General features: G+C 42.8%; 1 protein-coding gene across 1 annotated transcript; it reads right to left on the reverse strand.

The window, feature by feature from the left end:
• Positions 1 to 811: 811 nt before the first annotated feature.
• Positions 812 to 7,032, reverse strand: LOC138654475 (uncharacterized). Its single transcript, XM_069743453.1, has 7 exons — positions 6,945 to 7,032; positions 6,793 to 6,860; positions 6,498 to 6,521; positions 5,244 to 5,420; positions 4,948 to 4,968; positions 4,188 to 4,334; positions 812 to 1,940 (listed from the first exon to the last, which is right to left on the reverse strand). The coding sequence occupies exons 2-7, from the start codon at positions 6,844 to 6,846 to the stop codon at positions 1,725 to 1,727; spliced, it is 639 nt and encodes a 212-aa protein (XP_069599554.1). The 5' UTR covers positions 6,847 to 6,860; positions 6,945 to 7,032; the 3' UTR covers positions 812 to 1,724.
• Between the last annotated feature and the right edge of the window lie 10,470 nt (positions 7,033 to 17,502).

Here is a 17,502-nt window from a genome sequence, read left to right on the forward strand (position 1 = left end):
GTAATGTCTATTGTCTGTACAAGTCCCCTCTATAATTTGTAAAGCGCTGCGGAATATGTTGGCGCTATATAAATAAAATTATTATTATTATTATTATTATTAGGGTAGAGTACAGCCTAATAAGCTGAACTGAGCTGTTTTTGATGGTGGACAGCATGGGTATCTGACTAGTCCATGGCTTAGCAACGTCAATGTATATTCTGATTCCTCGCTATTATAACCACCATTAACACTTGCAGCAATGTGTTCTGTAGTAGCTGGACCAGAAAGGCAATACTTTACTTCCCACGCATGTCACTGAGCCTTGGTTGCCCATGATCCATTGCTACTTGCTTCACCTGTAAGTGGCTTTAATGTCATGGCTGACCGATGAAGAGCATGTCCCTATGACTGCACTCATAGGCCCTGATTCACTAAAGCGATTGCCCCAGAATTCTGGTATAAAACGTTTTGAAGGTTGCAAAAATGTTGCGCGATGCAGAGTTGAGCGAAAATTTTGCAACATCTGACTGTTTTACACCTCTTTCAGCCAGCTCCACCAAAATGGGCAAAGTTTGGGCGGGATGGGTGCACCACGAGGCATGGCGATGCCTGCTCATCTACTTCATGACAAGTTACAGAGTGCATTAGACCCCAAATCTTACTTCAGTCCCTGACTAGGGTAAGATTTTTTGGGGAGGCTCATGCCACGTTTCATACGCGTCTCATTCGTTAAGAAGCGCACACCCCACCTCATCAAGATTGGCAGTCATAATGATTTTTGCTCTAGCCATAATGTTTTTGCCTTAGTAAATCAATGCAAAACACAATATTTGTTCTATTTTAAATGTTTATTACACTTCAACTAAAACATTCCAAAATGTGATATTTATGTAAATGAGATATAAAGGAAGTGTCAGAAAAATGCATGTAAAACATATAGGCGGTTCATTCTATACAGTTAATTACATGTTACAATCAAGTATTAATGTATTTATGCAATGCACAAGGCGCTGGAAATTGCATACATGTCCCTAGTGTTATAGAAGTAGTCTCTAAATAAAGTGTTCCTTACACATCAGCAGCCGATATAGTAAACTCTTATGTCCAGAATTGTAATCAGCTCTCGTTAGATGAAGCCTAGCACAACGCTTTAGGGCAGGCCAATTGTATAGATTATCTCGTCTGGTGCTTTAAGACATTTTTGAGAATTTCTAAATAGCGTGATGTATGGATTTTCTATTCTTGACAGCCCTTTTTCCATCCATCATGCCTGTGTCATGCACATTTTTAGACTTGTAGTATAGTAACAAGTGTCAATACTGGTGAACCACTGTGGAATTCAATTAATTTTTACAGCAGCTAGATTGGTAGACACTTATATCAACTAGTGTCGGCAGGTTCTACATTACGGAGGGAAGAAAGGCCACCAAATTGAATTTTATGGAAGTGGTGGCCACTATTTACACACCACATCCATTGGCGTTAAAGTGGGAAGTTGTCAAAAGACCTGGACGGGCTTAGGGTTTCTATGCTAGCACAAGTCAGATTGGTTACTTAATGTAGTAAGATTTGTGCGGGGTTTTGAAAATGAGTGAGGATAGGGCTTCTTCGATACTGCTTCATACCCGAGTATGAACTGAACTCCGAACTGGCTCAATGTATATTATCAGAACAGGACAGAATCATTCACACAACTAGAAAGAGAGGACAGCAGAAGATATTGTAGAGACAAGTTGTCACGCTCAGGGTTGGAATGCTGGAGTTGTCCTCTCCTCTGAGCTTTCTTCAGATGTGTTTGGATCTGTTGTGGTTAAACCAAGGATGCTTTGTAGTAGGTTCATCTTAGGGGTACGCTCATCGCTGTCTTCTTCTGAACTAACAGATGGTTGGGACTGATGACTTGTGCTCTCTGTGGTCACACTTTCTTCAGAATGGTGTGAGGAGCTTCCATGTGCCACCTGTGCCAAGTAACCAGACTGTCATGTATCTGCATGATTTGCCATCTTTATTGGAACTTTTACTAACAAAAAACATAGGGTGTCGGGCTGCTGCAATTCATACTTTTTGTAGCTACTTTCCACTCCAGAAAAATCAATAAAGTTCTTAAATGATAAAGTTACCTCTATTGTTTTAGAATATCCTATTAATGTACTTAAAAATGTGGTTTCTAAAACCAGACAATTCTGTTAACCTCTAAAAGGAACCCGTTAGGTCCCCTGAATGTTCCCAACCACTGCTATCTCTGTATACGTGGCAGTTTTTTGGTAGCATTAAATTGCTTGATATTGCATACAAAAAAGTAATTGTTGAAGAATGAACTTTGATCCTACATTATCCTAAATTACTAGTGAGGCAGGACTAGTCAACATGACGTCTCTTCCCCCATACTAGTCCTGTCTTGAACCTTCTAATCATTCCTTGGGCATCACTGACTGCTTGCATACCCTCCTCTTTATGGTGGGACCGTTGTGGAGGCTGTCAGTCACGCCCATGGAGGTTTGATTAGAAGATCCGAGACAGGACTAGTCAGCATGGCATCTCTTACCCCATACTAGTCCTGCCTTGGATCTTCTAATCACTCCTTCTTGGGCGTCACTGACAGCTTGCATACACTCCTGTTTATGGTGGGACCGTTGTGGAGGCTGTCAGTCACGCCCAGGGAGGTTTGATTAGAAGATCCGAGACAGGACTAGTCAGCATGGCGTCTCTTCCCCCATACTAGTCCTGCCTTGGATCTTCTAATCACTCCTTGGGCGTCACTGACAGCTTGCATACACTCCTGTTTATGGTGGGACCGTTGTGGAGGCTGTCAGTCAAACCCAAGGAGGTGTGATTAGAAGATCCGAGACAGGACTAGTCCAGGGAAGAGACGCCCTGCCCATGCCATGCTACAGGAGTTCATTTTTGAACAATTGCTTTGTTATTATGGAAAATAAAACACCGTATTGGAATAAAGGAATTGCCGTGTAAACTGATATAGTTGCGGTTGAGAACACTCAGCAGACACGACAGGTTCCCCTTAACCCCTTTTGAACTGAATTTAGATAATTTCTATTGAATGTATGCAAATGTAAAAATCTGCTGGTTGCAGGTGAAAAGTTTTTCTAGTGAGATATTTGAGCCAACAACTATGCAGTAAATGGTTTGCAACAGGAAAGCAGAAAAATTCTGAATTTGACCATGTGCAATATCATTATGAAATTTGCATGTTCCCACTTTTCTTCCAGTTACTGGACTGTGTATAGTGTGTATTGGCTCTGTACTGATGCCAGCACCTCATCTCTACAGCCAATACACATACATCTCTATGGATAAATCAAGTCTACATGGATGAGTTCATATGTCAAGTTTTGTTTTTTTTCCAACAATAGGACTTTTTCATCTAAGACTGGGTTCACACAGCATTTTCTCCTATGGTGAGTGGTTCCGTCAGGTCTTACATAAGATCACCCCACAGAACAGTATTTAGGCATATGGCTTATGGGGCCATTAACTAAAATGATACAGATGAAGTCAGTGTGCTCTGTCGGGCACCATTTTCGTCTGTATATGCCAATTGAAGGTGGGCAGCAAAACACAGTAGATAACATCTTGACCTTAAAGGGACTATGTCACCTGAATTTGGAGGGAACAAACTTCAGCCATAGAGGCGGGGTTTTCGGGTGTTTGATTCACCCTTTCCTTACCCGCCGGCTGCAATATTGGATTGAAGTTCATTCTCTGTCCTCCATAGTACACGCCTGCGCAAGGCATAGTACACGCCTGCGCAAGGCAAGATTGCCTTGTGCAGGCGTGTACTACGGAGGACAGAGAATGAACGTCAATCCAATATTGCAGCCAGCGGGTAAGGAAAGGGTGAATTAAAAACCCGAAAACCCCGCCCCTATAGGTAAAGATTGTTCCCTCCAAATTCAGGTGACAGAGTCCCTTTAATACCGGGGAAAATGAGCACGATGTGACTCCACCTGCATAATTGTAGTCAATAACCCTGTTGGGACATACCCACGAATCCCAGTTTGCGGGGTGCCCTTATGTAATCCCATCAGAGCCACTGGCTGTAGGAGAAAACGCTATGTGAACCCGGCCTTAGGGAAAATGATGGGATCTGAAAACTACAATACCATCAAACAATTTGTTCTTGGAGCAATAGACAGGATATCTATATATATTTTCTGCAATTTATTTAAATACATTTGATGTGTTACCTGATTAAGGGAACGTCTACGGCGAAGTGGGTTACCCCTTGTCTGCTGGGGTGTTGGGCTATCAGAAGGGGAGACGCCGTGCTCTTCTGACGAGGAGGAGTGAGAATCTGATTTTGATATACTGTGGCTTTCTACTGAGCTTGTGCTCTGTGAGGACAGAAGATCAACCAGTTACCAACTATTCACATATAGGAAAGATGTATATCTCAGTTCCATTCACACTCCTTATCTATGAACTGTTCCAATATTTATGGACACAACTGTTTATCACTCTCATAGTGGTAGATCTGCTTCACGTCACCTGTCTTATCTATGGCATTATTTCTGGGCTATGTTGTGCATAAATATGTGATTCTTCAGAATTTCTTTTAGTCTTTGCCTGATGAAGAGACCTGTGTAGTCTCAAAAGCTTGCAATTTGTTACCATCTTTTCAGTTAGCCATTAAAAGGTATCAACCACTGAGGACTCTCAATTCTAAATATTTTCCCAACTATTCACAGGCACAGACAATATCTGCACGGACTTTGTATGTCCTCCCATTTGTTTTCATGGATTTTTACTCTATTGTCACCCAGTATATATATGTTTTGTGACTGGGAGATTTGATCGTGAGGACAGGGATGGGTGTCAGTGATGACAATCTCTGTACCGCGCTACGGAACATGCTAAGCCATGCGAGATCCACAAGAAGTAACCAATTAGATTTCATACTATGTATTCCATATATGACACTAGTTGTGATAATGAAGATCTACTAACCTGGGGAGAAGATTCTGAAGACTGGAAGAAAAAGAAAAAATGAAGTTATTTCTCTGAGCTTCAAAAATGCTCATGTACGTAGCATATAATACATTAGTTACAGAATACAAGTTATCAGACAAAATCAGCCTTTATAATATTTACACTGGAAATGGCAGGAAATCACTAATCTCTCCGATTATTACAAAATATTGGCATAAAGTAAGCCTATGTCTGATGTTACGAGAGATAACGAAGAGCTTTACTATATACACTCTTAAATGGCCGTCTATAATAGTTCACATGAAGAACATTACACTTTTGACTGCACGTCTGCGGCGCAAGCTGTCTCCTCTGGCAAAGTCTTCAGTAATGATTGACTGGGCAGTCGCTCCGCTCGCGGTTGGGGCAGTTCTGGATCTTTCTTCTGACGATGAGGAGGAGGAATCTGAATGTGAATCAGATACAGACTTGCTTTGGCTGATACTCGAGTCCTGAAAATGTGACAGTACAGCGTGTAATTGGTACAAATGTGACTGAAAGCCAGTTATAATGCGTTTCTATCTGTAGTAGAATTGGCGGCTACTGCTTCACAGACATCGCCCCCTAGTGGTTACCAATGGTTACTACACTCTACTTTTATATCTATTGAATTATTGTCACTGTGTTATGTACTGTATACAGTCTGTAAGTATAACTATGGCAGAGAAGCGTTATGTATAAAGAACCTGTCACTCATTTATGCTGCCCAGGCCAGAGGGTAACATGAATCAAAGCCAGGAATACTTTTGTCTGAAAATTTTAAGGTTAATGATCGGCCTGGGGGCCATAGGGAGGGACTATACTAGTCCGGTGCCAGCACCCACCGGCTTGATTGACAGGCTTCTCCCATGTGTTAATCACCTGGAGAGGTGAAAGACATTTTTAAACTAATTTTTCTATTGCTTAATCTGTCTCATGGTGTTTTAAAAAGTGACAAATTTTAGCACAATTATGTGACAAGTCATCATTTCGGAATACAGGTAGATTATCTAGCTTGTAATAGGACTCTTAAGACTCGTGCAGACGGCCGTAGATTAACTCATTGGAGAAATTTGGGCCGATCATACAAATGACACTCTGATCAGACTCTGATCTGACTGTTTGATCCGAGTGTCAGCATAGTATGACTCAATCTTCTTTTATGAAAGGATAAGAGCTCAATGTGAGAAAAAGAACAGAATGTCTTCTTTGTGTCAGTCCATGGAAATGAGACTGCACTCAGATGCCATCTGGTTGCAGTTTGATGATTTCCACGCACTCTTTGACTTGCATGGCCGATGCGATCAGAATATCAGATCAAACTCGGACATGCAGCGATTTGTTTTCTTTACTTAAACAGAAAATGCGACCTGTGCACAGACCCCAGTATCATTGGTATTGCGAATACGTCCCTCTGCACCTGCCCTCATTGGGGGGGGGGGGGGGGGGGGCTAACAGAAATGCTTATACTACAAGGTCAGCTCTGCTATATAGGCATTTTGTAAATGTAGACAAAAATTTGGTACCATCAGGAATGATGATATACTAACCTGTGAAGAATCTGAGTGTGAAACCTGAAAAATAAATAGATAAAATAATAAAACAGACTAATCTCTTAATTACGCATCCTGGCATTATAACATGGTAATAATCAGATGTAGTCAATATATATTTCATAGATTTTATCCTCTTTAAATTTGACATATAAAGAATCTAATATTGTGCTTATCCCTATAAATTCCGCTCCTTAAAGCTTACAGGGACTTAAGAGAATAAGGAAATACTCTATCTCTGCATGTAGGTCTTAGCTATAGGAAATGTATACGCATTGTCAGCGGTACTCACAGGTAACGTGCAGGAGATGCCTATGAGGCAGACGATGAACACAGCGGTTTTCATTTTCAGCAGAATATCTATAAAATAAGATATATTCCCATGTAATTATTGGAGTAGTCTGCCATTGTGCAGCAGAACAGCCCTTGCTATATATGCAGTACCTTGTCTGTACTCCAGATGGCGCTGTATATGACCAGGAGCTCTTCCCCAATGTTCAGCAGTGGGTTGTGTGACAAGCTGGGGCAATGTTGTGCTGTGGATTGGGCCGGGGCTCGCAGAATTTAAACCGCGTCCACAGACCTCAGCGGCCAATCAGCATGCAGCTAGGGTTATGACACCGTGAGGTTTCTGACCACCTGATCTGCCCCCACTCACCCACACTTCCCCTCGGTTTTTGTGGTTTTTCTGTCAACAGAACGTGAAGGTTTCTGCGCTGACATTACAGTATAATTAGCTGCTTTCATTCGGATGCATGCAATGTAGCAATATGTAGGAAGTTATAGCTGTGATTTGCTTTTTTCTGAAGAGACTACATTGTGGTGAAGGAATGTACCTGTCTTAGTGTCTGGGTGCACTAGTGATGAGTAATATAGTCCAGCATCGGTAATCGAGGCCGAGTCTGGTAGACTGAAACCGGTGACGCAGGTGAATAATCAATTACAATTGTTAATGGGACACAGGAAATTCAGAGCTTTTCATTCTTCATGAGCCCCTGTCTGGTCTTTGAGTTAATATTTTAACTATTGATATTACGGTCCCTTTACACAGAGAGAATTCTGCCCCATACAAAGCACCGATCGACAGTTTCACTAGTCAATCTGTGCTCGTTTAAAGGCAGCCTGTCAGGATTCAGTAACGCTATTAACCTGCAGATATAGGGTTAATCGGGATGTCAAAGGGAACATTTCACACAAAAAATACTGTTATCATGCAGATATAGGGTTAATCTGGATGCTAAAGGGAACATCACACAAAAAATACTGTTAACCTGCAGATATAGGGTTAATTTGGAGGCTAAAGGGAACATGTCACACAAAAAATACTGTTAACCTGCTGATATAGGGTTAATCGGGATGTTAAAGGGAACATTTCACACAAAAAATACTGTTAACATACAGATATAGGGTTAATCTGGATGCTAAAGGGAACGTCACACAAAAAATACTGTTAACCTGCAGATATAGGGTTAATCGGGATGCTAAAGGGAACATGTCACACAAAAAATACTGTTAACCTGCTGATATAGGGTTAATCTGGAGGCTAAAGGGAACATGTCACACAAAAAATACTGTTAACCTGCAGATATAGGGTTAATCGGGATGTTAAAGGGAACATTTCACACAAAAAATACTGTTAACATACAGATATAGGGTTAATCTGGATGCTAAAGGGAACGTCACACAAAAAATACTGTTAACCTGCAGATATAGGGTTAATCGGGATGCTAAAGGGAACATGTCACACAAAAAATACTGTTAACCTGCAGATATAGGGTTAATCTGGAGGCTAAAGGGAACATGTCACACAAAAAATACTGTTAACCTGCAGATATAGGGTTAATCGGGATGTTAAAGGGAACATGTCACAAAAAATACTGTTAACCTGCAGATGTAGGGTTTATCGGGATGTTAAAGGGAACATGTCACACAAAAAATACTGTTAACCTGCAGATATAGGGTTAATCGGGATGTTAAAGGGAACATGTCACAAAAAATACTGTTAACCTGCAGATGTAGGGTTTATCGGGATGTTAAAGGGAACATGTCACACAAAAAATACTGTTAACCTGCAGATATAGGGTTAATCGAGATGTTAAAGGGAACATGTCACACAAAAAATACTGTTAACCTGCAGATATAGGGTTAATCAGGATGTTAAAGGGAACATGTCACACAAAAAAAACTGTTAACCTGCAGATATAGGGTTAATCTGCAGGTTAAGGCCGGCGTCACACTCAGCGTAGGGAAATACGGTCCGTATTTTACGGCCGTATTGCACAAAAAAAATCCAGAAATCGTGATCCATATGTAATCCGTCGGCAAGGTGTGGTCGCGTATTTTGCGCATGTAATGTTGCGTATGAAATCCGTATGCCCACTGTAATGCGTTTTTTCCACGCAACCTGACAAAATGGACATTTAACGGTTTTGGAGCCTAAAATTAATTTAAATCAGCATCAGCAACCCTATTTAAGGCCTCTACAACAGGTGGCTCACTCCCATATGGCCATTTTGTGGTTGTGCATCTGTTGGTGTGTTGTGGTAACGTTTGCACCATGTCTGACCTACTGCAGTTCACCCCAACTCAGCGAGCTTTGTTTAACTGGGTCTTGTCGCGTCGGTTTGGCCAGCCATACCCTGTGATTGTAGATCCGCGAAGGAGGAGAAGATAAATGTGGGTGCCTCCTCTTTTCACCCAACGCCTCACTAAAGGCCATTTTCATAGGCTCTATACAGCTCTGCGTGCACATCCTGATAAGTTTTACCATATACTGTTGAATGACAATACCAACATTTGATATCTTGTTGGAGATAGTACGTCCAGGACTCATGTGTCAGGACACCAGGATGCGAAAAAGCATATCCGCAGAGGAGCGTCTTCTCCTTACCTTGCGGTATGTATTCAACATCTTCACATACTGTATGTTGATAATGTTTTTTTTTTCAGGGTTGTTTGCTAGCAGCTATTTTAAAATATATGTGTTACTTAGGACCAAACCACAATAAAAATATGTATTTTTAATGTTCTACTTATGTACCCTAGGTAAATATCGATTAATTTAATTGATATTCGTGTGTTTTTTAGTAAACAACATACTTGCGCTTTATCATGTTTTCTCTAAACTAGTTACCTAACTAATATGATTTTTTGTGTCCTTTCAGCTTCCTGTCAACTGGATTGTCTTATGCGGCACTACACCTGGAGTTTCTCATTGGTCGCTCCACGATTTCTGGCATTGTGCGCTCAACATGTAGTGAAATATGGTCGAAACTACATGAACTTGTGATGCCTGAGCCAAAAATGGCTGATTGGCTCAAAATAGCCCGTGGGTTCAATGACACTTGTGACTTCCCACCCTGCATTGGAGCTGTGGATGGGAAACATATCAGGGTGCATAAGCCGCCGAACTCTGGCTCCCAATTCTACAATTATAAGCAGTTTTTCTCTGTAGTTCTGTTAGCTGTGGTTGACAGTAACTACAAGTTTATAATTGAAGACATTGGGGCCTATGAGCGAACAGGAGACTCAAGGGTCTTCAATTCGTCCATTATGGGTCGGCGGCTACGTGAAAACCAGTTAGACCTCCCACCACCACAACAACTCCCAGGCTCCAATGCTGAAGTAGTGCCATATGTTCTTGTGGGAGATGAGGCCTTCCAATTGACAAGGAATGTCATAAGGCCTTATCCCAGGCGCAACCTGGATCACCGTGTTTTTAATTTGAGGCTTTCCCTAGGGCACGTAGACTGGTGGAGTGTGCCTTTGGGATTCTGTGTTCCAAATGGCGTCTCCTCCAGTCTGCCATTCAGCTGAGTGAGGCTACTATTAATGAAGTTATTAACCCTGCTGTTCTGTTCGGGTCATAGTGACCCGAACAGACTTTTTGCGGCCCTGTAGATTTTTTTCTGTAAGTCTCTAAATCTTGAGACTCCTTGACTGTTCCTCATTTGGGGGGACCTACCTATGAGTATTTTTTTTTTTTCGTTTACTTTTTGCTACACGCAAAAAGTTACACTTGTTGTGTTCGGGTCATAGTGACCCGACATCGTTTTTTCCAGCTGTGAGGCCATATTTTCAGTGAAATAAAGGAGTTATAACCTCAGTTGGGTCTATTTATTGCATCTACTATTGTATATCAATTGATTTATTTCCTAAATTATTTCAATGGGGTCGTACACGCGCTCTACCTGGGGTATGCATTGAGATCTGCGCACCATAAAAATGGCTTTATATTGAATTATTTTTGGTGCGCAGTCTATTCTAAAATGTAGAGTGCATCCGGAGAGATCACTAGGTGTGCACTACACGTGTATATTATGCGCAGAACGGACTGCTCAGAACGCGCTGTCTAAGACTTTTTTTCGTAAAGCTGAGCTGTAAAGTCTTGCAAATAATTTTTTTTTGCTAAGTAAGTCTGTCTTCCTGGCTTATCTGCTTGTTTTCAGAAGGGTTCTTATCTTCTCTGCTCTTATCAGTACACATATGCTAGCCCAGACATGTTACCTTTCAGTTTCTTTGGAGAGCAGCTGTGTGCTTCTACCCCCATGGCCTCTTCTACTTGTGACAACAAGACGAGTATAACATGTTCTGGCTGTAAAACATTTCTATGCAAAAATCATGTGTATTGTTTTTCATGCAAGAATCCGTAAATTTATATGATCATGTAAATATATTCACATTGTAATGTTTATTATCTTTAATTTTTTATCACAAAATGTTTGATTTGATTGTTTTGTTTTTATTTTTTTTACAAAATATGTGTAGTTTTCTATTTTCGTTTTGCTCATTGGATGGATCTGTTTTTTCAGAATAAAAACAACAAAAAAAAGATTTCTAGTTCATTTTTCTTTTTTTTTTTACTACCAAACATGTTCACAAACAGTCTAGTAAGCAAAAAGTATAAAAAAAATGGAGTTAGAGTGTCTAAAATCAAGGTTTAATAAGCCGGGTCATAGTGACCCGGAACACTACAAGTGTATAGTAAATGCGAACAAAACAGCAGGGTTTTAAAGCGTGTGTTGTTTTGCCCAATTTTACTAGACTTCATGATTGCCCGTCATCTGTTATTGGTGAAGAAATGTTGCCCAATGAGAGTAGGCCTTCACCACATGGCCCTCCTCCACGCCGTCCCCTTTCTGGACTAAAAGTTAGAGATATTTTCAAAAATGATTTTGTTTCTCCTCAGGCTGCTACTCCCTGGCAAGATTATGCTGTTTCTCAGTTGTGATTTCCTTATTTTATAAACATTATCACCATAAAATATTTTATGCCTACAGAAATTGTACTCTGTGTGTTGCATTTACTTAATTACGAGATGGTTATGAACAGAGCATATGTGTGTGATGTAAGAATGATTGTCCCACAAACGCCATTTGGCTTTCGACAACATTTTTTACTTATATCAAAAGCCTTTTGGTCTTAACTTTTAACCATATTTGTTTCATATGGTTTCTATTTTTTTTTTTTTTGGGGGGGTGGGGGGGGAACCACAACAGAACAAAGTGCAATTACAGCACAAATGTAACCCAAACATGGTTAGGCGGAACAAATATAAAAAAAAAATAACTTTAGCTTACAAATTTCGGTAAGTAGGTGGAGGTGATGGAGGCAGCTCAGGGTCCTGCTCAGGTGGCCTTTGTTGGGCCAATTGTCCTTCACCCTGTGTGGATGCTGTGTGTGGCGGATCATAATACAGGCCTTGGTTATATTGGCCAGTTGGGTATTGGCCATAATGGATTTGTCTCTGGCCCTCATGCTGCTGAATATATTGGCTGGACTCATAGCCACCCCCAATATTGCCATGTTGTCCAAACCCAGGTTGGGACCAGCCTACAGCACTGGGTCTGGAAAAGTGGCCATATTGGGAAGGTTGGTTGTAGGCTGCCATATGGTACGGTGCTGGCCTTGGTTGATTTTTGGTGGGGAGGGGTTGAGGTGTAGGCACATGTGGAGGAGGTGCTTCAAATCCTGATTGACCATGCACCTGTTGAGTTCGGGGAAGGCACAAGAGGTTATGTGGTGAAAGCTGCCTTCTCTCAAGAAATTCAAAAACCTCACAGGGGTCATTTGGGGAGTTGCATAAATCAATCAGGATTTGAATACACCCTCTCACATGTAGCCTCACCTCACGGGGAAGGGGACGAAGGTACCGGGCAAGGCGGCGAGCAAAGGCCTCCTCTCCATCATCCTTGGCTGCCCTGGCCAAATAATTGAGGACCCCAGCGTCCACATCCCTCCTACTGGCTTGCAGCTCTCTCCTTCTGCGGCCTCTGCGTAAAGGCACAGCTGCCTGTGGGGAGGACACTAGTGGGACAGTAGGGCTGCTGCTGTGTCCTTGCTCTTCCTGACTTCCAGGATCACGTGCTGCATCTTAGACACTTGTTGCTGTCTCTTGGGATGCAGAAGCCGATGGTCCAGGAAGGATGGAGGTAGAAGATGCCAAAGATGGGCCTGCCACCTCTTCTTCTCCACCAACCAGATCTATGACAACCTCCGAGTCCGACCCGGTCTCCCTCTCAGTGAGGTTGGACTGTGTTCTGTTAGGAAAAAAACAATTACCGTATATACTCGAGTATAAGCCGAGATTTTCAGCCCAAATTTTTGGGCTGAAAGTGCCCCTCTCGGCTTATACTCAAGTCACGGTGGGCGGCAGGGTCGGCGGGTGAGGGGGTGAGGGCGCTGAGGCATACTCACCTAGTCCTGGCGCTCCTGACGCTGCCCCTGCCTGTCACACTGTCTCCAGGTGCCGCAGCTCTTCCTGTCAGCGGTCACGTGGGACCGCTCATTAGAGAAATGAATATGGACTCCACTCCCATAGGGGTGGAGCCACATATTCATTCCTCTGAGTGGTGCCAGTGACTGCTGACAGGAAGAGCTGCGGCACCCGGAGACAGTGTGACAGGCAGGGGCAGCGTCAGGAGCGCCAGGACTAGGTGAGTATTTTATATTCACCTGTCCGCGTTCCACACGCCAGGCGTCGCTCCATCTTCCCGGCGCTGCTCCATCTTCCCGGCGTCTCTGCGCTCTGACTGTGCAGGTCAGAGGGCGCGATGACGCATATAGTGTGTGCGCCGCCCTCTGCCTGATCAGTCAGTGCAGAGAGACGCCGGGACGGGACGCCGGGAGCTGCAATCAAGAGAGGTGAGTATGGCTTCTTTTTTTTTTATTATTGCAGCAGCAGCAATGGCAGAGCTTTATAAGGAGCGTATATGCGGCAAGAATGAACGGTGCACAGCTTTATAAGGAGCATTTATGGGGCAAGAATGAACGGTGCAGAGCACTATATGGCACAGATATGGGGCAATAATGAACGGTGCAGAGCACTATATGGCACAGCTATGGGGCAAGAATGAACGGTGCAGAGCACTATATGGCAGAGCTATGGGGCAAGAATGAACGGTGCAGAGCACTATATGGCACAGCTATGGGGCAAGAATGAACGGGGCAGAGCACTATATGGCACAGATATGGGGCAAAAATGAACGGTGCAGAGCACTATATGGCACAGCTATGGGACAATAATGAATGGTGCCGAGCACTATATGGCACAGCTATGGGGCAATAATGAACTGTGCAGAGCACTATATGGCACAGCTATGGGGCAATAATGAACGGTGCAGAGCACTATATGGCACAGCTATGGGGCAATAATGAACGGTGCAGAGCACTATATGGCGCAGCTATGGGGCAAGAATGAACGGTGCAGAGCACTATATGGCACACCTTTCTATGGTACATATATGGGGCAATAATGAACGGTGCAGAGCACTATATGGCACAGCTATGGGGCCATAATGAACGGTATGGAGCATCTATTTTTATTTTTGAAATTCACCGGTAGCTGCTGCATTTTCCACCCTAGGCTTATACTCGAGTCAATAAGTTTTCCCAGTTTTTTGTGGCAAAATTTGGGGGGTCGGCTTATACTCGGGTCGGCTTATACTCGAGTATATACGGTAATACCCCTAATTAATATTTGAGTAAATTGCTAACATAAGTTTATTATACATCTGCGTCCTCGTCTCCCGGTACTTACCTACACGCAACCAACGATACTCACAAGATCTCCTTCTCTACTCCCCTCTTATCTCCTCTTCCCACAATCGCATACAAGATTTCTCTTGCGCATCACCCCTACTCTGGAACCCTCTACCACAACATATCAGACTCTCGCCTACCATTGAAACCTTCAAAAAGAGCCGGAACACCCACCTCTTTTGACAAGCATATAACCTGCAGTAATCAACGATCAACAAAACCAATGCATGACCATCTCTACCCTCACCTACTGTATTCTCAACCATCCCTTGTAGATTGTGAGCCTTCGCAGTAAGGGTCCTCTCTCCTCCTGTACCAGTTATGACTTGTATTGTTTAAGATTATTGTACTTGTTTTTATTATGTACACCCCTCCTTACATGTAAAGCGCCATGGAATAAATGGTGCTATAACAATCCAAAAAAATAATTACAAAAAGAATATTAGTAATAATTGTGTTGTGATGTTTTTACTTACGGTCTTAGATCCATACTGGGATCCAAAAAGGAAAGCCGATCGTAGTATATGTACTTTCGCTTTTTGGGTGGAGCTGCTGACCCACTTCTTGCCCGCTGCTGCTTCCCGGCAATATTGGTCCCTGATGCTGCGCCATCGTGTCATAACATCTTCCACTGCAATGACATGTTAAAAAATATTCTGTAAGCTCATTCTGAACATTGATTAAAACAGTTGGCATTGATTGATCATATTTTAACGATGCTAATAATATGCCTTATTACATGAATTACCTAAAGTTTAAATTGCTTAAAACAACAAATACATTATACACAAAAAAATGAAACAACACAAGGACAGGGTCCACTCCCCTCTGTACCAGTCTGGCGTTACCAAAAATAGTACCCAACGCAACATCTATATTATGTATGTACGTAAACACTTTCTCATGTTCAGCATCTTTGTTTGGGGGCAACAAAAAAAAAAACAGACTAAGCCAAAAAAATCTGCAAGAAATCATGTAGGTAAAGCATTTTTCAAGGTTAATTAATGTTGCAGCATGAGTGTACTTACAAAGTTGTGTCTGCTCCGCACGTGTGCGTTGCTCATAATCTGGGAATAGGATCCCACAGATGGTCCTCCAAGCTGCCTCTTTCCTGGCCCGGTTGGAGTAGTTTGGATCCCGCTGGTCCAAGATTTCAGGCCTTTCCTGGACCAGGCTGAGGAGCATATCCACATTAATGATGGATGCCATGCTGCTTGCAACTCCGTGGAGGCGAGTGCCAGACTTCCGGGATGTCTGTGTGGCTTTTCCAGCTAATTAACATGTCTGAGATTCATGATTGAGGGCTTGGCTCAATTCCTTGCACCTGGCGATGTCTGGAGATGTCTGGCGTATTTCTCGCAAGTCACACTGTTGGTCCGTGTGTAATCCGTATTTTTCTCGCCCCCATAGACTTGCATTGGCGGATTTTTTGCGCAATACGCTGACAAACGCAGCATGCTGCGATTTTCTACGGCCATACAAGACCGTATAATACGGATCTGTAAAATACGGCAGATAGGAGCTACCCCATAGAGAATCATTGTACCGTGTGCAATCTGTATTTTCTGCACCTTTCATACGTCCATAAAACTCGCTAGTGTGACACCGGCCTAATAGTGATGGGGCGGCGCCGTTGCTGGTTCAGTCACCACTCTGTGTATAGAGACTTGCAGCTGTAACCGAGCTCCCAGCACTGACTGACAGCCGGTCCTAATGCTGAGCGAGCTGTCAGCCAGTGCTGCCGTGCAGTTACAACCGCCCGTCTCTATGCGCAGAGCGGTGACTGACACCCGAACGCTGCCTGGGGGAATAAAGTTTATCTGCTCCTGACAGTGGGGCTCTAACTGTGGGCGCTGGGCAGGTTCACAATGTAATTAACTTGCAGATGAAACCCATATCTGCAGGTTAATAACGTTTTCTCACTTGATAAGTTCCCTTTAATAGTGCTATAAAGGTGCCCGGCCGCGGTACTGAAATTGCGGCGCCAAGAAAAAATAAACTTTATTCATCACTCCCATGAGCTGTAGCTTTCAGTCATGCAGGCATGCCCGAAGCAATTAGTCACCACTCGCAGTACTGAGACCGGCAAGCATGCCCCGACACTGACACATGTACTGTAGAGACGCGGTTTAGTAACTTTTTTTACTACTAATAGGGCTCGCTCACATGAGCATATAACTCGGCCGTGTGCTATCCAGTGTTTTATTGGATAGCACTGGGACCGATGTTATACTATGGGGCGGTGCTGATCTGCGATTTTTTTCTGCAGACCAAATATGATTCTGATCACAGAAACCCATACAAGTCTATGCTTGCATGTGAAACATCGGACTGCAGTCAGATGTCATCCAAGTGCAGTCCGATATCGAGAATGAAATTACCGTAAGCTCTCCAACTACTCTGCACCTCCAATTCTCGCATGCAAGAGAATTGGATTACACTAAGATGACGCTCGGATCAGAGTTTGAGCCAAGAGTCATTAGCATAATCATTGTGATTCCTTGCATGAGAGAATCTACGATCATGTTAGTGGGCCATTAGGTCCACCTGCATTAAGCTGCCAAGTAGAAGAGCATAGAGCAATTTTTGGGCAATACGACCTGTGCCACCGCCAAGGTGTATCTATAAAAAAAATAAAAAAAAGTTCATGTGTCACTGAGGAGAGGGTAAGGTGTTTCTACATAAAATGCTGGGTCTATCACTTTAATGCACAAGCGGAAGGAACTTTTGTCTCTTCTTTATATTAGGAAAAAGGATTATAAATATGCTGTGACTTAAAATAACTCATTTCCGACATGGCCTTATGATGGTGGTAATGAATGGAAAGATGTGTTGTAGTCGACATTGTGTCTGACCCACAGGGTTGATGACAAATACTCTGTGGGAACACTGTAACTTGAGACCGCTTTTTAAAATTAATTTTCTAGCAGAGTTTCTGTAGACACACATTTTACCAAAGGAA

Source organism: Ranitomeya imitator, chromosome 1 (genome assembly GCF_032444005.1).
Source record: "Ranitomeya imitator isolate aRanImi1 chromosome 1, aRanImi1.pri, whole genome shotgun sequence".
Lineage (NCBI taxonomy): Eukaryota > Metazoa > Chordata > Amphibia > Anura > Dendrobatidae > Ranitomeya > Ranitomeya imitator.

What these genes read in the sequence shown, in the direction of transcription:
- LOC138654475 (XM_069743453.1), bottom strand. Translation starts at nt 6,846, where the DNA reads ATGAAAACCGCTGTGTTCATCGTCTGCCTCATAGGCATCTCCTGCACG. An exon ending in GCATCTCCTGCACGTTACCT is followed by an intron (nt 6,522 to 6,792) that starts GTGAGTACCGCT and finishes TTTATTTTTCAG; the next exon opens with GTTTCACACTCAGATTCTTC. An exon ending in CACACTCAGATTCTTCACAG is followed by an intron (nt 5,421 to 6,497) that starts GTTAGTATATCA and finishes TCACATTTTCAG; the next exon opens with GACTCGAGTATCAGCCAAAG.